Source organism: Emys orbicularis, chromosome 10 (genome assembly GCF_028017835.1).
Source record: "Emys orbicularis isolate rEmyOrb1 chromosome 10, rEmyOrb1.hap1, whole genome shotgun sequence".
NCBI lineage: Eukaryota > Metazoa > Chordata > Testudines > Emydidae > Emys > Emys orbicularis.
The window spans coordinates 65,584,606-65,611,705 of NC_088692.1; the positions used below are offsets into that span (position 1 = coordinate 65,584,606).

The 27,100-nt window shown below is 40.2% G+C and overlaps 1 protein-coding gene across 8 annotated transcripts in view; it reads left to right on the forward strand.

Annotated features, from left to right (window-relative positions):
• Positions 1 to 27,100, forward strand: part of CCPG1 (cell cycle progression 1) — a 55,437-nt gene that overhangs the window by 23,604 nt on the left and 4,733 nt on the right. For 2 of the 8 annotated variants that reach the window (XM_065412468.1, XM_065412466.1), the window contains exons 3-9: positions 10,939 to 11,056; positions 15,262 to 15,341; positions 15,537 to 15,744; positions 17,463 to 17,558; positions 20,969 to 21,223; positions 22,730 to 22,741; positions 24,964 to 25,091. In XM_065412468.1, coding sequence (XP_065268540.1) covers positions 10,939 to 11,056; positions 15,262 to 15,341; positions 15,537 to 15,744; positions 17,463 to 17,558; positions 20,969 to 21,223; positions 22,730 to 22,741; positions 24,964 to 25,091 — 897 coding nt within the window. Of the gene's footprint in view, positions 1 to 8,452; positions 8,538 to 10,938; positions 11,057 to 15,261; positions 15,342 to 15,536; positions 15,745 to 17,462; positions 17,559 to 20,949; positions 21,224 to 22,729; positions 22,742 to 24,963; positions 25,092 to 27,100 lie in introns of those variants that run through there. The other 6 variants (XM_065412471.1, XM_065412467.1, XM_065412469.1 and 3 more) reach the window with 6 other exon arrangements.

Consider the following 27,100-nt stretch of genomic DNA (forward strand, 5'->3'; position numbering starts at 1 on the left):
CCCCCCAACAGAGGGAGCAAGGAGAGGCAGCACAGCCAGCAGAGCCAGAAGGGAAGAGGCGGGGCCAGAGTCTCTCCACTTCTGGCCACGCTGCTCTCCCCCCAGCCTCCGAAGCAGCTGCAGCTCCGGGGCTGGCAGGCTGCAGCCGTGCTGCTCGGCCCCGCCCCCCAGAGCAGGCTGTGGCCGCGCTGCCTGCCTGGCCTGCCGGAGCCCGCCGTGGCCGTGTCGCCCAGCCCAGCCCGCTGGAACATGCTGCAGCCGCACCGCCCGGTCTGGCCCGCCGGAGCAGGCTGCGGTCGCACTGCCCAGCCTGCCGGAGCAGCTCCAGCCAGGCCAGAGACATCCTCCCCTCGACCTCCCCAGATAAGGTGGGAAGGGATGGGATGGGATGGGGAGAGTGTGGGGGTCCCAGGCTAGGGGTAGGGTCATGTGGGGAGTGGTCACAGGGGTTACTCCCCTGACTCCCAGCTTCTCCCCCCCCAAAAATTTTCCCACCAGTTGCTGTCCCGGCCTGTCAGGGTAAGCAGCTGGCGCACCGGGACACTTTGTTTACTTAGGTTTACCTCTGTGCCTGTGGACACTCAAGGTAAACAAACCATCTCGGCCCACCAGCAGCTTATCCTGATGGCCCGGGAGCCAGAGTTTGCTGATTCCTGAATTATAGGGTTGGTTTATGAACAGGTCATAAAATTTTTCCATTTTTACTTATCCATCTTGGGGGGGTCGGCTTCTAAACGAACCGGCTTATGATAGAGTATATACTAGTTCATTATATTCCTCTATACACCACCTAGCAAAAACAAGGCTCTCCTGTGCAATGGTTAAAAGCTGGTGGGCTAATATTTCATTAGTGTCGGGAACAACCAGGTGAATAGATTCATGCCTAAGAAGGAGCTACAAGGTAGGTTCAAGTGTAGTAAGGACCTCTATAGAATCCTCCCACCTCACTTCAGTAATTTTGGCATGGAAAAACTTGTCCAGCCTCTTCCCTTAGAAAGTGTAAAAAAAAAAAAAAAATTCTCAGAGGTTGGAAGCAAGCTTTCAGAAAGTCCCCTGGTTGCATTATTTAACTGAGATGTCTCTTTAGATCCTTTTAATTTATCTGCTATGGCTAGCAACACAGGCATAGGTTACTGTTCCTAGAAACTAGACGACAAAGCAAAGCAGCTCCTGACAGCATCGAAATATCATGGAAGAAAACTTTGTGAGAGCTGATGGACAAAGCAGTATAAAAGGGAATTCAAGCCATTCTAAAGGTCAGCCAGTCCTTCACAGGCTATTCTGTGAGAAAGCAGAATAAGAGGAGTAGTACAGTAGAATAAAATGGACTAGATGAAGAGGAAACGACCCAGGGAAGACTTATCTAGGAAAAGCAGCCCCACCACATAGCATTCCATATGACCCTGGTATACCCAGCTGGAAGCAGAGGGCTGAGTACAGTGGTGGACTCTCTGCTTAGCAGACAAATAGGCATTCACCAATTGAACTTATGAGTATTGGACATAAAAAAAATAGAATGATCTAGAATACCTAAGTTCAGATTTCTTATACTCAGTACCAAAATGCACCACCAAAAATTAATAATTTTTAAAATTTAAAAATTAAGTAAGATATGGATGTGTCTACTATAGACCAGTAAATCAGGAAGAGGAGGTGGATGAGGTGTTTCTAGAAAAAACAGAAATATCCCCAAAACCGGTAGTAATGGGGAACTTCAACTACTCAGACATCTGTTGGAAAAGTAATATGGCAAAATACATCATTTCCAATAAGTTCCTGGAATGTACTGGGAACAACTCAGTGTTCCAGAAAGTGGAGGTCAGGCTGTTTTAGACTTGATTCTAGCCAACCAGGATGAATTGGTAGCGAATTTGAAGGTGGAAGGCAATTTGGGTGAAAGTGATCATGAAATACGATAGATTTCATGATTCCAAGGTAAGGAGGGAATGAGAGCAGCAGAATAAGGACAATGGATTTCAAAAAAGCAGACTTTTAACAAAGGTCCCATGGGAAGAAAATCTAAGGGAAAAAGGAGTGCTGGCAGTTTTTCAAGGAGACAGTATTAAAGCACAACTGCAAACTGTAGGAAGAATAGTAAGATGTAAATATGTCTCCATCAGGAGCTCTTTTAATGACCTGAAAAGCAAAAAGGAATCTTACAAAACGTGGAAATATGGACAGATTGCTAACGAGGAGTACAAAAGAATAGCACAAGCATGTAGGAACAAAATCAGAAATGCTAAGGCCCAAAATGAGTTACTCCTAGCAAGGGACATAAAAGGCAATAAGAGGGAGGTTCTTTAAATACCTTAGTAGCAAGAGAAAGACGAAGGAAAGTGTAGGTCCTCTACTTGTGGGGAAGGAGAGCTAATAACTGATGGCATCAAGAAAGCCGAGGTGTTCAGTGCCTATTTTGCTTCAGTCTTCACTAAGATGGTTTGTGGTGACCAGATACTGAACAAGAAATATGAACAACTGGGAAGGAATGCAAGCCAAAGTAGAGAAAGAACAGGTTAAAGAATATTTAGATAGGGAAGGGGCTCTATATCTGGTTGAACAGAAGGATGCAGCATAAGCTTAAGCCCCTCACAGAAGGAAACAGAGCTTTTGTGCAAGGGTGACATGAATCATGCTTGCCCCAGGCAGAAGCAAAGTAGAATGGCAGCAAGTGCAGGTGTTTCGCCTGGTGAAGATCTCTCCTTGGCTGGGGGTGAGTCCTAGCGGAGTATAGTGGTTGGTAGCCTAATGGAGCTCTTCCCTTCCCATCCCCAACTGTGTGGGGGAGAGGTAGGGACTTTCCCAGTGGCTGAAATCGCTTACTGTGGATTGGTCAGTAGGTTCCTTCCCAGGGGATGGACCAAAGCTGTGGAGCACACAGAGATCAGGGGTTGGATGGTTTTTCTTTTCCCCCTGGATTTTCCAGGAGCTAGCAGCAGCCCGTAATGCAGGCTCTCTGTACTGTCAGCAGTCGAGCTGCCAGATTAGGGTGGGATTGTGGATTTCCTGAGTCCTGTGCTCATACATACGGGGATAGGCAAAGTAATGCCCTGTAGTGGAATCTATATGGTGGCCCCCTGCACGGCATGCAGGGGTGTGGGATTCAGAGACAGAATGTAGGCACAGTGGCTGTGATCATTGAGAAAACTCCCCATGTAACTGTGTGTAGGGTAGGTCATACATTGGAGCTAACTGTCCCAGTATTTCAGCAAGGGAAGCATAAACAGCAGTAGCTGCTCAAGTCCTGGTGCACCTTCTCAAAGTCAATAGAGATAATATTTAAAGTGCAGTATATAGAAATAATCTGATTAGTGCATAAGGAAATCATCATGGAATGTGGGTCAGAGAGAGGTAAGAGGGACATGGAGACTAATGAAGTAACTTTGATCTGGGGAAGTGGACATGCCACCCAGCTGATATGTGCAGGTGTATGGTTGGACAGATACTTGGAAAGAGGCTCAGACTTGTCAATGTAGAGCAGATTAGTCTGTTGGGCTCTGTTACAGGGCTAGCTGCACTCCTGTCCCCTTTCTGGTCTTTCTGAGTGCACCCCCTCAGGTTTCAGAGCCTTTACCTATCTTGGGATAGAATTTTACAGTTCTCTCATTTTTTTGACCAGGATCTGGGCTTCAGTAACCTGTTCTTATCCTGCAGGTCTGACAATGCGGGCCTCTGTTGTTCTTCCCTTTGGAAGTCTGTGACTGGTGGTATATAGTGACAAAAAAAGCTTTCTTAAATCAAAAGTATTGTTTATTTAGCAGTAAGAACAAAGCTTTTAGAGAAAAAGGATTTTAAAACAACAAACAGTTACATGCATGTTTTTTACTTAAAGACTTACCATCCCCTGATGGTAACCTAGGCAGTCCTAACTTCTTCAGAAACCCTCAGCAGGATCCTATATGTCCGTCTGTTCTCTGAAAAACAACTGCCTCTCTTTAGCGTGTCACTTTAAATCCTGCCATAGGGTTTTGTTCTTCTGTGCTTGGGAGGTCTTGTTTGCTGCTAGTCAAACCAGTTTTATAGGCTCAGTAGAAGATCAAGCTAGAGAATGACACTTAATTGTCAGTTGGTAGGTGGCTAACAGTAGAGTTTCTGTGGGAGTTTGGGGGGAGGATTCCCTCCCTTCCCTTTCTTTTTTTCTAGGAATAGGATCTAGGAAGTGAAGACAACAGTGGCTACTGTGGCAGCACTAGAAGTGACCTGAGGAGGAGAAGAGACAAAGAAGATGGTTGGATGCAGAAGCTGTGGGATATACTTCATTATTGAGGGAACATCTGATGGAAGCTACTTATGTTTGAAATGTTACCTAATAGAGCGCATGGCAGAGAAGATCCAAGGATTAGACATGCAGCTGGAGATAATGATGGAATTCATATGGGGATTTGAAGATATAATGCAGGAGAGGAGAAAAGAGGATAGCACAGACAGCTCAAGATTTGCAGGCATCTGCCAAACAAAAGAACTTGGAGAGTGGACAGCTGGAAGAACAGGGTTATCCATGGAAGAATGCCACCCTGAGGACAAAGCAGAGGAAGACACCAGCTAGTGGTGGTGAAAATAAGTTGGATAACAGGTTTGCTACACTGGGGAATGAGGAGGAGAAACAGGCGGAAGATAAGGTCGTCAGGAAAAAAAGAAGGGAAGCCAGTCCCTGCAGAAGAGAGGAAGAGATGGTAGAGATAGCCAGGGACAAGAGCCTAAGGAAGAAATAAGGCTAACGTAGAGGGGACTGCAAGAAAGAACGTAAGACAGATTCATACCAGCACCAGGAAGAGACACGTCTATGTGACTGGGGACTCCATACTCAGAAGAATTGGCAGGCCTGTCACCAGACCAAATCCAGAGAACATAGGAGTTGATTCCTTCCAAGAGGACTAACTACTGTATCAGAAAATGCTTAGTGTTGTCTCATCTCTTTATATTATCTGTTCACTTAAGTCACAGGACTACTTAGAGGTCTGTTATATATTTTTTCCTAAATGTTCATTCAGGTTTTAATAAATTATTTTGAGTGGCATATTTCTGTGAAACCTTTGACATTAAAACTAGTAATTTTTTTTTTTTTTTAGTCAACAGAAAACCCACCCACAAATAGTTGCTAAACTACAAAAACAGGTGACCTAGTTTTAAAAAGGTTTCAAAATTGGTAATAACCTTATTACAGGATTGTACAGATTTATTCTTTATTCAAAAAGTATTTAATGTGAATGTTTTTTGAGATCTCTAATGTTCTTAAAGCTCGTGATTAACATAAGCACTCTTTAAAAACAAAAACAAACCTGTTTGCTTAACTCCTGGAGGAGGGAGTAGAGGGGGAATGATATTGAAGTATTACTGTTGCTGTAATCTCACACCTGTTGCTGCAAAAATAGCCAACTCTGTTTACAAAATGAGAGTTGGTCTTGATCCAGGATGACTTAGCGTTTTCACTTAGGCTCTATTTTTCTAACAATCTTACATGAATTTCCTCAGTATTTTTTGTTTGTTTTTTGAGGAATGTTACATTATGAAGATTCACTATCCAGACAGTTTAATTAAGCAAGCAAGACTGCCAACCATATTGAGAGTTCTATCCCAGGCAATTGCCTGGCTTTGTACATCTTCAGTCTCCATTTAGCTGTAAAGTAGTCAGATACTTGCAGCTAAGGCATCTGTGTTTTCCTGGATTAAAGAGAGAAATCCAATTTAGACAGGTTTTAAAAGCTATTCTGCAGTCCAGTATTGTTGACCTCGTGTGTTATACATGTTACGTCACCTTGGTCAGGGACAGATTAATGCAGGGGCTTTAGGGGCTGCAGCCCCGGGCCTTGGGCTAAGGGGGGCCCTGCAAAAATAAATCCATAATGATATACAATTCAGTTGTCACCAACCCATCGATCACGATCGACTGGACAATCCTGGAGCCTCTGCCAGTCGATCGCGATCTCCGGGCCGCTAAAAGTCCAGCGGCACAGCACCTCCCAACCTGAGCCTGCACTTCGCACCTCCTCCTGCACCCCAACTCCCTGCCCCAGGTCAGAATCCCCTCCTGCACCCAAATTTCCTCCCAGACCCTCCACCCCCTCCTACACCCCTACCCCAAGTCAGAATCCCCTCCTGCACCAAACTCCCTCCCTCCAGAGCCTGCACCCCTCTCCCTCTCCTGCACTCCAACACTCTGCCCCAGCCTGGAGCCCCCTCCTGCACCCATACTCCCTCTCAGAAAGAAACTAATATTACAGCTGTTCCAAGGTAAGAAGTAGGCTATTTTGAATTAACTGAACTATATTGTACATGTTTTAAAACTGAAATGTAACCACAGAACGGCTTTATGTTAATTAAAAGACAAGTTTAGTATAGCATTAATAGCCTTGATGCCATAATTGTGATCATTTTGTTTTAAATTAGGAAAAAGACTTGTATACAGGGGCCCCACAAAATCTAATAGCCCTGGGCCACAGGAGATTTAATCCGGCCCTGACCTTGGTGTCTGTGTGGAAAGTCACTCAGATTTGCCAAGGAAAAAAATCGGTTTGCACAAGTACAGTAGAGACTTGTTAGAAGCTGGCAGCTAAATTCTCTGAAGATTTCAGTGAGCATCAAGAATGCTTCATTCCCTTATAGCTCCTACATACCAGTTGGATTGTGTTTGGGCCATCCCTTGCGCTGGGCTGGATTTTCCCCTTTCTCCTCCGAGCTGCCAGGGGCTCCAGGCACTGAAACTGAGAGCAGGGGAACTCTTTCTCCTGTGCTTTCAGTGTTGCTTCTGGTGGGGCTCAGGCAGCATGGAAGACAAGGAGGAAGCAGCCTGGTTTGAATGTAAAAGGGGGAATGGAAGAAAAGGAGTAGATGCAAGGGGACAAGGGCAAGAGCAGGGGGAGCAGAAGATGGTGGTAGGAACAATGATAGGGCAAAGGGGCAGAGCAGTGTGTGTGTGGGGGGGGGGAGCGGGGGGGAGGGCAGGAGCCATGGATGGGGACAGAACAAAGGCAGAGCCTACAGGATGGGCAGGGACCAGAGGGAAGGAGGAGGGGCTGGGGATAGAGGCAGAAAGGGGGACAGGGAAAGGCATGAGAGGATGGGGCAAAAAGGTCTGTTACACACTGGAAAGCACTCCTCTAAAGAACCTGGAATCTAACCCAGGTCCTGAGTCTCAACATTCATAGCTATTTGCAGACAGCAAAGGAAACACATGGCAGAGTGTCTCCATCCTCCTCTAGTGGAAGTCCACATAGTCTGCAGCCTTCTATTGCTACCTGTTGTTCTGTTAGTTCAAGTGATAGAAGGCAATGCTGTGGATTTAAAGATCTCAACCCTGCTGGTGGACCTCAGAGGTCAGTATGGTTCCACATGGACTTTTTTTCAGTTTGTGTTTTAAAAAATATAGGAAATTAAATTAAAAAACCCTACGTTAAAACAGTGTTAAAGTTGCAAGTGAGGCACTCAAAAGTTAGGACATGCTAGTATTATGGTTGCCTGTACATTCTTAATTTAGCCCCTTGACTGCATCATAATCTATATGCACTTTAACTACATATTTGTATAATATTTTTTCCACAGGACTCAAGACACGTTTCTCCCCCCACCCCATACTTCTGTACTCAGGTGCACCAGTTTCTTCTTGCTTGCTGTCTGGGCATGAACAGCTGGAGCACTGAGAGCACAGGAGAGATAATCTCCCCGCTTTCTGCTCCTGTAACTGGCTCTGTAGCAGTGGGGAGCAATTGCAGGAAAAGTCCTGCTCCCCTCCTGCAGCCAGGGTTGGAGCATGCCCATTGGAGACAGAATCTTCTTGGGATAACTTAGCTGCCAAACTAACAAGTCTCTACTGAGCATGTAGAATCCGTGAATTTTTAGAGGTTTATAATTTGGCCAAATTGTGGTGGATTTTCACAGAAACAGCAAAAGATACATCCCTACACCACAGTGACTCCCTGCCAAATTTCAAATCCCTGCTCCAAAGCATGGAGATGCAAGAGCTTCTCAGTGAAACAGTTGCAAGAGTTTTTGAATGTGAGAGAAAATAATTTAAATTTGTTCTTAGGAATGGCTGAACCATTTTTACTGAAATTAAAAAAAAAAAAAAAAAAGCCAACATAAAGCCTCTTCCCCTAAAAAAGGAAAAAACCAAAACACATCCTGAGGCAGATGCTCAACATGGAGAAAAAGCCCAAATGGTTAAAATTTGTCAATGGTTTCTATGAACAACTGTAAAATAGGATCTTATAATGGGAATGTGGGACATCTTTAACTATAGGTGGCAGTAATAACTGTCCATCCATCCATCCACCCACCCACATGAAAGAATTTGGTCACCTTCTGTTTATCCTGGGTTATACATACCCATTGCTTGGATGCTGCTTTCCCTATTTCTCTGTTTTCCTTTTACAAGTAGGTATGTTCTCTGCTGGAGAAGAGTAAAAGTATGTGGGTGCAAGGGACAATTTTCAACCTGATTGGCAGTATCTGATTGACAGGGATGGCATGAAGATACCCATTAGTTTGCATTGATGAATCTCACAGGGAATATTTCCAGATAAGAAACTGATCATTCTTTTAGGGTAAAAATATTATTTTAAACATTTTGATGTACACCCGGAAATGTTCATTGTGAAACATATCAGAGCTTGTATGATACTGTACTAATAGGTTATACTTTTGAAACCCTGTTGAATTATTAGTGTCTTCTGGTTTTTGAAAATTATGTTGCTTTCATTATATTCCTTTGTCTTTGTGTTACTATGTTTAGCTTGACTTAAAATGTCGGGCTTTTAAAGTTTAAGCATACCTCACCCCTCAGCCTCGTTTTGTTGGGAGAAAAAGGGATCCAGAATTAGATATCTACATTAATAAAGACCATATATTTAATCTCTCTAAATTCTACTACCTTTTTTAGCAAAATAAAACATTTGGATACTTTGACTGACTGCAAACAACTAAAGGGTACAGCTACCGAGTTTGAAGAGCTAGGTGACAAGCCTGATTGTCAATTTATTGATGTTTATAAGTATCATGGTTTCACTTTCTACATTTCTTTTCCTTTGCTTTTCTCATTCATAATCATTTTAAATCTCATCCTTTAACATCTTTTCCTTTCTGTAATTAGTACCTTATCTAGTGTTTTTACATTTCTTTTTCTTCCACCTTCTGTACCGTAACACTTTGTTTTAGGGCTGTCGATTAATTACAGTTAACTCAAATGTTTTTTGATTAACTCAAAAAAATGAATCGCGATTAAAAAAATGAATCCCGGTTAATCGCAGTTTTAATTGCACTATTTAACAACAGAATACCAATTTAAATTTATTAAATATTTGATGTTTTTCTATCTTTTCATATATATTGTAATCTGTGTTGTAATTGAAATCAAAATGTATATTATTTTTTATTAGATATTTGCACTGTAAAAATGAACAAAATAGTATTTTTCAATTCACCTCATACAAGTACTGCAGTGCAATCTCTGTCATGAAAGTGCAACTTACAAATGTAGATTTTGTTGTTGTTACATAACTGCACTCAAAAACAAAACAATGTAAAACTTCAGAGCCTACAAGTCCACTCAGTCCTACTTCTTGTTCAGCCAATCGCTAAGACAAACAGGTTTGTTTACATTTGCAGGAGATAATGCTGCCTCTTATTTAGAATGTCACCAGAAAGTGAGAGCAGGTATTTGCATGGCACTTTTGTAGCCAGCATAGCATGGTATTTATGTGCCAGATATGCTAAACATTCGTATGCCCCTTCATGCTTCGGCCACCATTCCAGAGGACATGCTTCCATGCTGATAACGCTCGTTAAAAAAATAATGTGTTAATTAAATTTGTGACTGAACTCCTTGGGGGAGAATTGTATGTCCCCTGCTCTGTTTTACCTGCATTCTGCCATATATTTCATGTTATAGAAGTCTCGGATGATGACCCTGCACATGTTGTTCATTTTAACACCACTTTCACTGCAGATTTGACAAAACGTAAAGAAGGTACCAATGTGAGATTTCTAAAGATAGCTACAGCACTCGACCCAGTGTTTAATAATCTGAAGTGCCTTCCAAAAACTGAGAGGGACGAGGTGTGGAACATGCTCAGAAGTCTTAAAAGAGCAACGCTCCAATGCGGAAACTACAGAACTTAACCATCAAAAAAGAAAATCAACCTTCTGGTGGCATCTGACTCAAATAATGAAAATGAACATGCGTTGGGCTGCACTGCTTTGGATTGTTATCGAGCAGAACCCGTCATCAGCATGGACACATGTCCCCTGGAATGGTGATTGAAGCATGAAGGGACATATTAGTCTTTAGTGTATCTGCCACATAAATATCTTGCGACGCTGGCTATAACAGTGCCATGTCTCACTTTCAGGTGACATTGTAAACAAGAAGTGGGCAGCATTATCTCCTGCAAATGTAAACAAACTTGTTTGTCTGAGCGATTGGCTGAACAAGAAGTAGGACTGAGTGGACTTGCGGGCTCTAAAATTTTACATTGTTTTATTTTTGAATGCAGTTATTTTTGTACATAATTCTACATTTGTAAGTTCAACTTTCATGATAAAGAGATTGCACTACAATACTTGTATGAGGTGAATTGAAAAGTACTATTTCTTTTGTTTTTTTACAGTGCAAATATTTGTAATCAAAAATAAATATAAAGTGAGCACTGTACACTTTGTATTCTGTGTTGTAATTGAAATCAATATACTTGAAAATGTAGAAAACATCCAAAAATATTTAAATAAATGGTATTCTATTATTGTTCAGCAGTGCGATTAATTGCAATTAATTTTTTTAATTGCTTGACTACCCTACTTTGTTTAGTTTTAGAGATTACCAGTTTTCAATTTGGTCTGTTATTTTTGTTCATTATTGTTGGTTATTTTTCTCTGTAACCCGTTTCAAGTACTTTAGGATAAAAAGGCTGTTATTTCAGTAACTATAATGTAAAGCTTTCTATTCTTCAGGGGTCTGATATAGAGACTGTGACCTCTGAAAATGGAGGAACAAATAGTAATCTTGAGTTTGCGTCAGAAGAATATGCTACTTTGGTGGAGGAAGAAGAGCAACCATTTGATTTGAGAGGTAAGATATTAAAAGCAGAACTATTCTACAAAATATGCAAGACTTCTGTTGTAGCGATTAGTTTTGTCCAAGATATTCTATATGTACACCTTAATAAAGACCGTGTATAGGCCTCTGTCACATTACTACTTTATCAGTGTTGTGGACAACTTTCAGTAACTAGAATTACAAATATATTCCTTCTTAAAGTGTATATGGGAGTGAAATTATTAGTATGGTGCATATTTCTGAATCATTACTTCAGGCATGTTAACGAAGAGTACCTATTTGTATAGTTGAAAGATAGCTATATAATTACTGATACAGAAATCATGATTTAATTAAAATTCCTTAATTATGTCATATGCCAAATCAGGATAATTTAGAAGCAAATGTGAATTATATCTATAATAAGAATCTAATAATGTCACTATGTCACTTTGAAGCCTAAAATATCTGTGGAGTCAGTGTGAAGTGTTGGGAGCAGCTACAGGGATAGTTGAGAGCTACCCCTTGTTGTCAACTGTTGGGAATGGGCCACATCCACCCTAATTGAATTGGCCTCGTTAGCACTGACCCTCCCCCCCCCCCACTTGGTAAGGCAACTCCGATCTTTTCATGTGCTGTATATTTATACCTGCTTACTGTATTTTCCACTCCATGCATCTGATGAAGTGGGTTATATCCCACGAAAGCTTATGCCCAAATAAATTTGTTAGTCTCTAAGATGCCACAAGGACTCCTTGTTGTTTTTTCTTTTTGTTCAGAATATTCCCAGGCTGAATCATCACTGGGTTTTGTGGACTAGTACCATCCAATTTTTAAGTTCTGAGCCAATTTGACTTTATAAATTACATCTGTTCAGTGTACAGCTACAGAAGACATGTATCTATGCCATGCCAAGAGACCTAGGGTACTATAGACCATTGTGATATCAGAGGTAACTCAAACAATCAACACCCTTCCTCTACAGCTAATTTGCTTGCTAATTTCATTGTTTGTATGAGGGTGACTGCAGAGATGGTGGATTACTTGGTCAGGCTGCCACACCCATGCACCCATCTGTCACCCTTACAAATCTCCCAGAACCACCCTGAAACAAAAATCAACATAACCACCCACACAACAACACAACCGTCACACACAATAATCGCAAACACACAGAGCCCCTAACCGCAGCACATACCCCTCATTGACCACCTACACAAGTCAGGACAAATCTCCAAGCACAGCACATGCAAAACACACAATCCCCAAGCACAACCTTCCACATGCACAAATCCACACAACCACCCCTTATTCTTCACTTGCACAAAACAAGACAAAATCTCCCAATACAACCCTCCAGACACAAATCAACACAACCACACAGTCAGCACACACAATAATACGAATCACAAACAACCCCTCACTGTAGCATACATCCCTTATTTGCCACCTGCACAATTCAACACAGATCTCCCAGCATCCCCCCGATGCAACTCAATACAACCATGCACACTACAACACAGTTATCACACACAATAACCCCTACAAAACCCCCAGACGGAACACAATCACCTGCACAGTAATACAATCGGCATACACAAATATTTCAGTAAAACACAACCAGCACACACAATAATCCCAAACACATTTAATCCCTCAATGCAGTAAACACCTTCATTAGCCACACAAAGTCAACACAAGTCAACACAAAATCTGCCAGCACAACACACACAGTTGCCCACCTTATCATACTTACCATAAATCTGAGCAGTCACTATGGGTCATCACTAGTTGTTAAATAAACTTCAGCTAATTGGTAGTATGGAGGTACCTCAGTGGCTCTGTGTTAAGATTGCATTGAGATTTGTGTTTAAAGCAGAATGAAAATCCTTCCATTTTATACTTTAATTATTGAATTTTGTATCAACATTTAACACTTTCTCTCTTCCTAGGGCAATTGAGTTTTCCATAATATTTTTTATCAAAGATTTATTAAATTTGCCAGAGGTAACAGTTGGAAATGAGCCCTTTTTGAAACTTTTTCTTGAGTCTCACATTTTTTTCGGACTGACTCTTTGTTTTATACTCAAACCACCACAATCCCTTGAAACTTCAAATTTCTCTGTCCTACATAGTCTACCATCTTGGGGATAAGACAGTTTTCAAATCATACTCTGAAATGTATAGGTATTACCATAACTTAATTGAGCTCCGCAAAGACAAAGAGTGGAGCTGTTAAATTCCATTAGCGGCTATTTCTCTGCAGTTGAGCCTGTCTCCCTGAATCCACAGATCAACTCCTTGTGTACACCTCCCCAGGCCCTCAGCTTGAGGAGCTAGGCTGGACAGCAGTGATATGGCACGGGGTTCTGTGAGCTGTGAGGGGCATCAGAAGAGAGTGGAGTATTGAGGGGATGCTACCCATGGCAGCAACAGCATGGGAGGGCCCTTGAAGGTGATGGTTCAGCTCAGATATATAATGGCCGCCTTCTCCTTAGAAGCCTTCCAACACAACCCCATTTCCCCTCTATGCCCTCTGCATAGCCCCCATATTTTCATCTGCTGTGGATCTCAAAAAGGACAGGAGAGAAGTTGTGCTCTGACAAACAATAGGGAGTTTGTCAAATTGGAGCTCTCCCTCTTTGCTTATCCATGTCCCATTTTGTTTCCCACCCTCTGTGGCTCTGCTACCTGGTACACTAAGAGAGCACAGTATTTCTGCACTGAGGCATCAGTGCTTCAAAGACACCTAATGGCACTGCTGCAAGGGAGCTGATAAGGGGTGTGTGCCCATGTGAGGGCCTATAAGCATGGAGTGGAGCTATAGGGATTGAATGAGGCTTATGGGAACTATGTGAGTAGTATGGGAGGAGTAGGGCTGTGCAGGGACTTCAGTTAGGGAATCCACTGTCTCTGTGGCAAGGAGTGGAGTTTGAAGTGCCAGCCAAATCTTAAAACACAGGATTTGCAAAGTTGGAGTTTGTGCATGCTCAAATATATGCTAATGAGGAAGCTTAGCATTCTGAGGCTTTTACCATGAGATCTTCCTCTAGCAGCCAATACATGTTCTGTCATCCAGAAATTAAGACCAGTTAAACTATCAGTAGAAATTTCTTTGAGTGATATTTAATAATTTGCTAAATACTTTTCACAGATTGGTGGTGGTCTCAGTTTGTTGTTATTGTAGTGCCTAGATGGCCCAAACAAGATTGGGTCCAGTTGTGATAGAATACAGTCCCTGTCCCAAGAAGCTTACCATATATATAGATGATGTTTTGTCAGACATATGATGGGAAGGGAAACAGAGGCACAGAAAGGTGAAGTGACTTACTTAAGGTCACGCAGCAGACCAGTGGCAGAACTGGGAATAGAACACAGACCTGCTGAGTCCCAGTTCAATGCTTTGTCTACTGGACTTCTCTGCCTCTCAGTGGAAGCTATCTACAAGGTAATGGGGCAGATATTCCAAAATGTGCATGCACATTTGTGAATGCCCAATTTTAAATATCCTATCCCAATTCATATGTATGTCCAGATTTCCACATATATAAAGCATGTGCAAATCTCAACTTGTATGCATGTATTTGCACACCTAGATTGGGTGCATGAATTTGGGCTTGCACATTTTTTGTAGTTAGCTTCATAATATAAATCGGAAAAAACTATATTTACCTTATTTAATCTTTTTATAAATAGGTTGAATAGGATAAATATTTTTTCCAATTTGTATTATGAAGCTAAGACCATTCATGGCAAGTTTTATTAAATGGGTTTAGCAGTGAGATGATTCACACAGTTAATGCAAAACCCCAGACGGTAAAATATAATAAAATTTTGATTTAATGTCTAGGAATCCAGTATCCAAAGCGAGGTCAGTTCCCTCAATATCTTGAAAAGTCCTTGGATTATCCAGATTGATCTATGTTCCATCATGATGTCTGGATAACGGAGGACATACTGTTGAATTTAATCTAAGTGTATGTTTAGGGTGTAGGTTGCTTCTAGTACGATCAATGCAATGAGTGTCTAAATAAAAGCATCCTCACATCATCATATCCTAGTGATAAAGTATTTGGAGTCTGATGTTTCTTAGAGGGATGTTAAACAATGAAGTTTAATACATTTGAAGAATGTTTATTCAGGAATGATTTGACTTTAGAAATTGTTTGATATTACTGAAGAAAAGTGGAGTCCATGTTTTTAATCCCACATTAATTGACGATTTCTTTGTACTACAGCTGAATGCAGCAAAGATGATGTGGTGTCAATGGTAGAAACTTCTCATGCTGCCTTGCAGGAAACCCAGGCAGTTCCGGAGGTATATTATATATTGTATAGCTCAAAGACCTAAATGAACCCCACCTTACAATGCCAAGCAATATTTTTAAGACACAAAAATAAAGTTATTATTCCTCTTTTGCTCCTAAAGCATTAACTACTTTCTGTTTTTAAAACACTCTACTTTCTGTATGTCTGTTTGAATAACCTCTTTTTATATTACTGATTTTTTTAGGCAAAGAAAGAAAGATTGCCTGATCACGGTTCCTGTATTGGGGCTATTAGTGATGATTCTGACATTGTTACCCTTGAAACACCTAAAGTAGAAGAAATTGGAACGCAGGAAGAAACTGCAATTGTTGATGAGGAAGCTCAAGGTTCAGATGATTTTAACATGGGTTCTTCCTCCAGCAGCCAATACACATTCTGTCAACCAGAAACTGGTAAGAGCAGTTAACTGCAAAGGAACTATGTACAAATGGTACAAAAAAAGGGCGGGGTTGGGATCTCCTTTAGTAACTAAATTATGAGAGCCTTATTTCCTGCTTGTATAGTTCTCTTTGGGAAACTTCTCAGTCTGTATGAAAACATATCCCAAATGTCTGCAGATTTCATACTCTTGATGCCTTACCTCTCAAACTTTGCGCTAGCATAAGCTTTATGGTACTTTTCAAAAGTAGTGCTAAATTAGAAGCATTTATAGGAATGTGAACTGCATGCTGGCTAAAATACAAAATATATTACTGACATGTTTTAGAGGATTTATATGATTTTTTTTTTTTTAACTTTCATGCTTCAGATTTCTTACTTAGAAATCTTTTATATTTCCTTGTGGAAATGTGTTGATTTGCCAAACAGCTGAAATAGATGGAATTATGTCTCAGTAACCAATTAAGTATCATACGTTGATGTTTGGGGCATAGAAGACTAATAACAATGTCATGCCACAAATGGACTCTCTTGCCCCTTATACTGCACTATGTATAATATCTTGTAGAGGAGTTGAAGCTCTTATTAATTTGTACAAATGTCACACAGCATGATATGTAGGAAGAAGGGTATGAAACTACAGCGAAGTTTGGGGTTTTTTTACATTTGTCTTCTCCCTTACTACCTTTTTCTCTAGTTTCATGTGCTTCCTCCTCCTTGCGCCATTATCCTGCTTACTTGTGTTGCGTTCTCTTACTCATTCCCTGTCATAACACACATTTATACTGCTTCCAAGTTAGGGATGCCAACTTTCTAATCGCACAAAACCGAAAAACCCTTGCTCTGCCCCACCCCTTCTCCAAGGCCGTGCTCCTGCTCACTTCATCCCCCCTCCCTCAGTCACTTGCTCTCCCCCACCCTCACTCACTTTCACCAGGTTGGGGTAGGGGATTGGGGTGCAGGAGGGGGTGAGGGGTGCGGGAGGGAGCTTTTGGCTGGGACAGGGGATGAGGGGCTTGGGGTGCAGGAGGGGTCTTCAGGCTGGGGCCGAGGGGTTCAGAGTGCGGGAAGGGGCTCAGGGCTGGTGTAGGCGGTTCGGGGGTGTGTGTGCAGGCTTTGGCTGGGGGTGTGGGTTCCCAGCCAATGGGAGCTGCAGAGCTGGTGCTTGAGGTGGGGGCAGTGTGTGGAGCCCCCATAGCCGCCCCTGTGCCTAGGAGCCGGACATGCTGGCTGCTTCTGGGAGCCACGTGGAGCCAGGGCAGGCAGGGAGCCTGCCTTAGCCCCGCTGCACCACTGACCTGACTTTTCGTGGGCTGGTCAGCAGTGCTGACTGGAGCCACCAGGGTCCCTTTTTGACTGGGCGTTCCAGTCAAAAACCAGACACCTGGCAACCCTATTCCAAGCTGTATCCCCTTCTTAGTATTAAGCTGTAATTTGGAAAGTAACATACGAGAAGGAATGACTTTCAAAAGCACTGCTTTAACTTGGGAGCAGAGAATGTGTATTGAGTAGGTACATATGTGCCATATCTTTGTGCTTATAAATGTCCATATGCATCAAAAGATTGACAAACAGCCCAGTGTCAAAATCTGACCCATTTGTGACTGTTATTAATAAAGGTGTCATCAACTTTTTAACATCTTCCACATTATCTGATTTTATTTTCTGTTATCTTGATTTTTCCTTTTATGGATAAATTCTAAAATCTTTCTTCTGTTTTGATATACAAAAGAAGGTTGGTGGGAGAAGCTGAGGAAGATTCCAGAATGTGTAAGGGGATGGGGTGATGACCTGAAAGAGCATGTGTCTGGCAGCCTTCCTTTCCAAGGTGGTGTGACTAAATTTGATCAGCTTGTATAAAGTTGATTCCTTGTGCCTAGCATGGAGTGCTTTTAAAGTATTAATGCCTACCTGACTCGCTGTTATAGTGGTAATGTTCCAAACAGGTGCTCAAAACCTGTCTTTATTACAGATTTTGGCTAAGCTATTAGGCTCTATTTGACTCATTTGCTTTTCAAAAAATAGACTGTACCTTGATTTGGAATGAGCATCAATAAAAGCAATATTTTAATATATTTGCTTAACCAGTTAGTTGGATGGCTGCTGTTGGAGTCCAAATGTATCTATAGACAGAGACAGATGTTCTTCCATGTTTAATTTAAATGATTTCAGCCAAGTCTTCAGTACAGTGCATTAAATTGATTGTGCATTGTAGTAAAGTGTGTTGAGCATGTTTGCATTGTTTGGAAAGCCATTTGTAATTTTAGCAGTTGGCATGAAGAAATTCTACCTTTTTTCTTTATGTTAAAGATGGCATCCAAGTGTGAACTCTTCATTTGCTTGTCTAAACTCTGATTGAGTTTTATGCTGTGAGCAGTCAGGACAACTGGCTTCCCCAAGGCAGGGACTTAGGCCAAGTATATATTAGAAGATGCTTGCCAGTATAGGTATATCAGCAAACCCTCCTAATGTAGACACGGCTTATGCTGGCAAAAAAGGACTTTTGTCAGTATAGCTTATACTGGTTCCCTGTGTGAAATAAGGCATAGCCACAAAAGCATTCGTATGCTGATAAAAAACACTGGGGCTTTAGCCAGTACAGAAGTGTCACCAAAAAATCCGCCTAGTATTGACATTACTGTGCTGTCAAAAGTTTCTAACATAAATCTGGCCTTTATGATCATAACCAGAAGATGATATTTAGGATTGCCTCTAAGGATCACACTTTCTTTCATATCCACTATCTTCTGTGGGTATTTTGCAGTATGGCACTATACTGAATCCTCATAGCTATTGTAGGAAGGTGTCATTCTTATCTGAGGGTAGTGCTATTGAAAATTCTCCATTAAGTGCTTTTGTTGGTGCTTTAAATATCTTCAAGTGTTATAGTTGTTTCTCCTTTCTTTCTGGTGGTCTTTTTTTCGCACCTTTTTTCCGTAGTATATCAAAGAACTTCCCATGCTGGTTACGGGTATGTCTACACAAAAAACTAGACACCTGAGGCTGGCCTGTGCCAGCTGACTTGGGCTCGCAGGGATCAGGCTGTGGGGCTGTTTCAGTGCTATGTAGACTTCCTGGCTCGGGCTGGAATCTGAGCACTAGGACCCTGCGAGGTGGGAGGGTTCCAGAGCTTGGGCTCCAGCCCGAGCTAGGAAGTCTACGCTGCAATGAAACAGCCCTGCAGCCTGATCCCTGCAAGTCCAAGTCGGCTGGCATGGGCCAGCTGTGGGTGTCTAGTTGCTGTGTAGATATACCTTAAGAGTACATTATTCCTGTGAACAGTTTCTTTTCCACATGTGTAAGCTTCCTCTGCTAGCTGAACCAACCTTGAAAATACTAAGTATTATTTTTCTAGCCATTTCTTATCTTGTGAAATATTCCTTTTGTAAGTGTGTACATACAGAACATGTGCATTTGTGTCTGAGCTCCACACTGAATTCTAGTTCAAATACTTTTTCTCACCTGACTGAGCCATTTCTGAATGCTTGCTTTCCTCGTCCTCAGTTGTTGAAGTGCATATCTACTTAAATGATCCATTCTATAAAAGACCTTCTTTGTTGAATTTAAATTGATTTAAAAGTGTCTGCACTTCAGGATAAGCTGCCTACATGGTTGAACTCAATTTAAATTCCTGTTTTTCTTACCCAAGCATATAAAATTGCTCAGTCAGGGATATAAACTGGAATGTATTATCTAATGAGGGGAAAATTCTCTTTCACAATCTAACATGCTACTTTTCCATGGAAGTCCACAATAGTATATCTTAGTATTCCAGATATTACTATTTGGTAATCTGCGTCAGGGTGGGCCTGATTGGCCCTGCTCTTTATATCTGAAAAATTAGGATTTGGGTTTTATTTTTAGTGAGGAAACTTAAATTATAATGCTTGGTCTGATTATTGCTGTCATTGCTTGGCATTCTTGTCTATTCAGTGAGATTTGCATGTTTTTGCTTAATTGTGTGGTTGTTACAGTTATGAAATTATATGTTGACTCATATTAGCCCCACAAAGATATTTTAATTAGACTTTTATATTTGTGGCCTTAATGCCAACACCTGTTTGTTTAACTAGGAGAAGAACCACAGAGATACTTGCATCTTATTGTCAGTGGTATTCTGGCAAGAGGCAGTAAATGTTTATGCTTATGCATACGTAGTAAACAAATAATAAAATCTTGTACTGTATACGTGCAAAAAGACTTAAACAGTTGCAGTCCTCTGATAACATTTCTTTCACTACGAATCCTGTCTCCTCAAATCTTGGTGGCAAAACGTGTGATTGGCAGCAAGTGATTTGGTTCCATGGTGCTGGATAGAACAATCTTTGTGGGGCTCCATGCCTTGTATGCCCTTAGAACTATGGGGTTCTTTCACCTGCTGCCTCTGATCTGTGGTTACACAGACCCAATTGCTGAGCCTTCTCCTTTCCTATGCAGTAGTGGTTGAAAAGTGGCTTTTTGGGGAGGTGTGAAAAGATTGTGGTAGGGAGGTATGATAGCTATTCAAAGTACGTGAAAAAAATAAAGTTGCTGTAATAGAAAGCTATTTGTATTAATAAGTACTTTATAATCTGCATATATTTTTATATACTAAATGTTCAACTCCTATGTCTGCAAGTGTTTCCATGAAGTGGTCTTTGGGTGTACAGGGTTGAGTGCATTGCTTTAGAGACTATAATAAAACCATATCAACTAGCATGTGTTATTTTTTGGTAGACCTCCGTGCTAGCAGCTTCTGTTCCATCTTTTGCAGTAAGCAGTTTTTATATATGAGAGAGGGAAGTTTGGCAGTTCAGGTTTTTTCACGTTTCACAAGAATGTGCAATGGGAATGGAAATGAAATTTCTCACTTTCTAACTTTTATAATCATATTCCATTGTTTTGTTTTAAAAGGTACAATTGGCCTAGGAATGTAAAACTTTCTAATAAATGGAATTCTCAGGCTTGGGAACTGTCAGGCTGTAAGATGAAATAGAGCTTGTTTTTATCACGGTGGTGTCTTGATTCTTTGTTTCCCTAAAATGGAGATTTTAATCAAATACGGCATTCTAAATAAAAAAGGAGCCTTTTCTATATGACAGTTTGTGCAGTAAATGATGTACTGTGTTCTTCAACTCTAAGGGCCAAAATATACTTTTAGTGGGTATGGCAGATAAATTTTTAATTAACTCCAATATAGTCCAGTAAACTGCAGATGTTTCATAATTCTTTTGTTATAGAGTTGTGTTCACTTTTCAGTTTTTCCACCTCAGCCTAGTGATGATGAATCAAGTAGTGACGAAACAAGCAATCAATCCAGTCCCACACTGAGGAGACGGCGTGCAAAGAAGAGGCTTGTCTCGAACTCTGAATCTGAGGGCGGGACACCTAATGAACAGGAAACTGAACCTCCCAAAGAACAGCAACACAAACGCCAATTCAGTAGTGGCCTGAACAGGTGCATTATACTAGCTTTGGTGATAGCAATCAGCATGGGATTTGGACACTTCTATGGTAAGTACATGAAATTTGAGTTGAATTACATAATTGACAGGTGGTGTAAAAAATGTACATTTGACATACCAGTATATTGTGATTCAGATTTTTCATTCAACATATTTATTCATGTCATAGGCTCCTTAGTGTTTTTTCTGTTATTCCTTCAGAAGTACAGATTGTACTAACAAGTAACTTTGATTCCTAAATGTTTTGTCCAATACTTTCTTAACTCATATGCTACAAGCTTATGGCACTGTTAAATATAAATCATATATAACTTTGAAGGTCTCTACCTTATCCTTACACTAGCTGTTCTTCTTTCTTCTTTTATCTTGTTAGATCTTGCAGAAAGGAAATGTCTGGCTCTGTTCAGAAAGGACTGTGTACATTTACTTGACTAAATTATTAGCAGGAATCCTAGAAATCTGTTTGACACAGAAAAATGCAGACTTTGCATTTTTACAGAGAATCTTTAGTTTTTACATTTTGTGAGAAAATAAAATCACATAACGTGGAACCCCAATTATCTGATCTAATTGGGACCGGGGCCAGATCAGATAATCAGAAATTTGGATAATTAGAAGAATGAACAGGGCCCTGTCTGTCAGCTCCAAGAGGCGGCGGGCTCCAGCTGTCATCTTAAAAATTGTAAATATGTCAATAAAACATTGTGTTCAACTGATACCTATATATATTGTGGCTAGGGAAACTAAAGTTCAGCATTTCATTTTAAGCATGGAAAAAAGTGGATTTTTATGGTTTTTTTGTATCAGAGAATTTGTTTTTATCACGGAAAACTAGGATCCCTGCTTATTAGTAGTAATACTTTGGATTTATTCACCTTTTTAATCCTTTACTTTCCTATTGTTAGTCTTGTGGTAACCCTTATTGTTGCTGGCAAGATACTGGAAGACATTTCTGGCCTTCATCCAGTGATTCCTCAGTTGCTGAATGAGAGAACTAGATATACTTTTATTGAACAATTCAGAATCTCTCTCGCCTTTTACCTTTTGTTTGGAGGACAAAATATTAAGTAGCACTTGAAAATGTACCATAACTCACAATGCAATTTCTCAGTGTATTGATGGAATCCAGTGCAGCAGCAGCTTCTCTCTGGCTTCTTAGTACAGTGTCTAAGGTTGATTCTTTTCTGTCCGATTTCAAACATGAGCAGTAGAGGAACAACAGAATAGATGGTAACTACTGATGTTATCAAAATAGCTAAGTGCAGAGCTTACAATGGAGACCCAATCCTGGTCATGGCTTTTGGGTTCTATTTATATAAATATTAAATAATAGAGTAACGGGGACTTTTATTTTATATTCATTGTATGATATTTATAGTCTGTCATGAAAATATGATGCCACACTAAAATCTACTAACTCGGTTTCAAAATGGGAATGTATATTATCTTTCTTTAATTGGATTTGATTTTGATTAGAACTATGTAAATTTTAACATTTAGTATAAACCTTTCAAAATTAATTTACCCTTGAAAATTTTTTTTTTTTTGTTCTCAGGTAAACCTGAAGGTAAGAAATAGTGAGTGCCATGTGGAGGATGCTGTGCTTGCAATCAGATTGATTAAAAAATATATATATGGTTGTGTAATCAAGGCTTCACAATGACTACTATGTTCAGGATTATATGACTAGTAACTCAGCCATATAAAATACTTCTGCGTAGAGCTTGCAGGCCTTTTCAGTTATTTAACGGGAAAACAAGTATATAGTGTCTGTTGGTATGGTTGAGGCAGTGTGGTCCAGTGGAAGCATGAGTTCCTTTCCAGTCTGGGCCAGCCTACTGCTTTCAAAGCTTGGGCAAGTCACTTTGTACTGCTCTTCTTCAGTTTCTCCAGCCATAAAATGGGGATTATGATATTTACCTACCCTTATAAAGCACTTTGAGATGTATGGATAAAAAGCACTGACTATTATTATTATTGTTATTTATATAGTAAAGACCATATTTTCAAATATTTCTACTTTTCCCCTCATTGAATCCATCGCTTTAGATAGAAGTTGTCATTGATGAGATATTTTTCTCTAATCCAGCAGAAAGGAGGCTATTTTTTAAAAGTGAAAGCTCCTTATGCTCACATAGTTTAACTCAACCCTCCTTCTCCAGTGTTTCTGCCTCCACAGAGTGGGAAATGTTTACTGTTTTGCTCACTCTGAAAAGGTTTTTACAAGGGATTCCTTTTCTCTGGGAAGTGATGTTCTCTTTATATTTTCCAGGACTTAAGCATTTGGACTGGAGAGCAGCACTTCACAACGTCCTTTTAATGTCAGGTTAATTGTAGTTTGAGAGGGTCACTTTTGTTTCTAGCCACATAGTCACTTCTCTGTTTGAAGTTGACTGATTTTGTGCTTGTTCACTGTTTTATTACTTGTTCTTTGTGGCTTGTGGTCACTACTATCTACTGCGCCTGAATTATAATTTCTAGAGAACTGGAGCTAACAGAAGAGAGTGGCAAAACTAGTTTTCTTGCAATTGTAGTTTCTCCTAGAATGAAGCAATTGTTCTGAACAGCACTCATAAGTTCATATTGGGAGAGGAGGAATATTCTGTATATGTTTGGTTTAAGATGGGATTCTCTTATCTTTAAGTCAGGACATGGGAGAATGTTAAATGAGGCTAAAATGTCACAACAATTACCTCAATAGTTCTTTATTTCTTTAAATTGTAATAATAATAAAACATGAAAGGAGGAGCTTTGTTTCAAAAAAGGAACTCTACATGCATTCCACTGGATTGGACAGAAATATCCCATACTTTGTTACTTCAGTCCAGAACAGTGGATCCAATGCAGAAGAAATTAAAATTAGAGATTTAAAAAAAAAACACCTAATATTGTCCTTTGGAGTTTTTATTTATTAACTAAGCTAACATCAAAGCCAACATGCACAAATTCTATATTTTGTATGTGCATTGAGACTTTCAGGTAAAAGGGAGTGCAGGAGAATGCTAATTACTAAAGAAAATATTTTATTACTTAATAGTGAATTTGTAGCTAGTAGAATGAAGGCATATATTGGAAAAACATGGGGAAAAAGTAACATCTGTCAGACACTTGAATAATGGGAAGATGGATATTTAATGAGCATGTGCTCAATTCTGTTGCCTTTGCTTTTGCAAGTAAGGATTGCAAGATTGGGCCCTATGTGAAGCTATTCAGATTGCTTTATAACCTGTTTAAGAATTGTGTGTGTAGGGGGTGTTTGGTTTACTTTTTGGGTTTTTTTGTTTTGCATGCATGTTAATATAGCATGCAAATATCCAGGTAATTATTAATATAGCATTACTTGACAATTTGAAGCTATAATTTCAAAACATGTGTAATGTGGATTTGTTTAATTTCTTTTATTGTGGCAGTTTTTCATTTTATTAAAATGTACATGTAACATTTTTTGCATAGCTTCTGTTTGATTATATTTAAATATAGATATTTTCTAGTTAACATCATTCCATCTGTTTAGCATTAAAAATTTTGTTTGCTTTTATCCAAACACATAAGTATAACAAAGATGCTTGTACTGATGTGTTTGAAATTGTTGCTGCAAACAACAGAATCGGTATATAACAATTATAAGACTATACAATTATAAAACTAGACAGAACAGAACAAGTGTACTATACAGTGAAATACAATATCAGAATGTTCCTTCATTTGCCAGGAAACTAAAGACATCATCTGATCAGTCATTTCCATCTCTAACTACTGAGAGTCAAACTAACAGTTTTGTCTTTGTAGGTACAATTCAGATCCAAAAACGTCAACAATTGGTAGAAAAGACACATGAAGATGAACTAAATGGTATGAAAGATGACCTTTACCAGTGCCAACGAGAGCAAGGAGTTAAAGCAGACTATAAGATGGGGGTAGGTGTGATCTTTTCATTACAATTCATTGGGGAATATTATCTCCTCATTAGAGGTGCGTACCTTACATTAGTGTTGAATCTGTTATATCTATATGTTGAGAGAATGCTTTATCCCTAAGAAACAATGGAATCCGCTCTTTTCTACAGATAACTCAGCTATATTTTTTATTGGACCTTTATTTGACTTTTAATTTACGTCTCAACAGTACACATATATAATAAATATTTTTCTTCAGTAAATTCTCTTAAATTCATACATAACATTATTGTAAATTATATACTGAAAAAGGGTTTTTTTTAACCTATTGCCTAAACTTTGTAATTTGATCAAATTTTAAGAGTAAAATAGCTTTTTGAAGTAACATAGGAGTCACAGAGGGCAGAATTCAGTTAGCAGTATATCAATTACAGGTAATGATGCATAGAACAGAAATAAGGTGGGCTCTAAGAGCCCAGTTGGGCTACGTTTTTTTGTAAAGTTAACAGCCCTACATTTTATTTGTAAACTGAGCAAACCTGAAATTGAATCAGTGAGACACAATAAACATGGCATCATACAGTGCCATTTTTAATTCCTCACCCTGTTTTGGATAAGGGGAGAGCAGGGTTTGATTTCCTTATTCCCTACTCTAGCATCTCTTGACCCAGGTGGATGAGGAAAGTAACCGGAAGACGTGGTTGGAATAATATTGGCCCCTTTGAGCCATTTGCCAATTGCATTTACATCTTGGGGATCTGGTTAGACTCCCCACATCTATTAGAAGAGCAGATACCAGCAGCAACTAGGCTGACTCTTTTTCATTGTCACACAGCCATAAAATTGTGAACAATTTTTTGGATGTAGACCTTGAAGTTATTTATCCCTTTGTCACCCTGACAGAGTACTGCAGTGTGTTTTGCATGGGATTACATTTTAAATCCATCCAGACATGGAAGCTGATGCAGAATTCAGCAATCTGCTTGTTAAGTGGTTGTTTTTCTTGTGAGCACATTAACCTCTATGATCTGTAATGTCTACCTATTGGTTGAAGTTGACTTCAAGATACTGGTTATTCTTTGAGTGATGGTCCTTATGGGTATTCACTATGGGTGCATATGTACTCCATGTGCCTGAGACTTGACAGTATTTCATCAGAACTGCTAAAGAGTGGAGGCCTGGATTCCCAACTCTCTGCTCCTTTGTGATATATACCCTGGCAACCCAGAGGAAAAATTCCAAGCTGCTCCTTTGCAAACGCTATCCTGCCTCTCAGTCCTTCTGTCATCAAAGGCCCTGTGAGCCCCCTCGGAAGCATCAGAGGGTACACTCTTTGGATGGCTGGAGAGCGTTAACTTTCTATTTACAAAGGACAAAGCCTTTTAGAAAGTCCCTGAGGCTATTTGTAGCCATCTCTGAAAGAATGAAAGGAGAAGCGATTTCCTTGCAAAGACTCTTGAAATGGATTTTGGGGTTTCATCTCATCTGCTGTGAGCTTATGGAAGCCCTTCCCCTCAGTGTCAGGATCCACTCAGCCAGAGCACAAGCAGCCTCAGTGGCTTCCCTGCAAGGAGTTCCCCTCTCAGAAATCCGTTGAGTGGCTACTTGGGACTCCATTCACATCTTTACTAGGCATTACACCTCCTTTGGTTCACCAATCCTAGAATCTGTGGTGTAGCATTCTTCCTTGCAGCTTCCCCTCCCCAGTGAGTACTGCTTGGGAGTCACCCAAGCTGCCCCTTATGTTCTCAGTGGAATAGGATGTGGGTGCAGCCAAACACCGCTACTGAAAAATCTTCTGGTCTCAGGCATATGGAGAACATACAGTAGAACTTCAGAATTATGAACTGATCAGTCAACCACATACCTCATTTGGAACTGGAAATACACAATCAGGCAGCAGTAGATACAAAAAATAAAAAGCAAATACAATACAGTACAATACATAGACTACTAAAAAATGAAGGGAAAGCAGCATTTTTCTTCTGCATAGTAAAGTTTCAAAGCTGTATTAAGTCAATGTTCAGTTG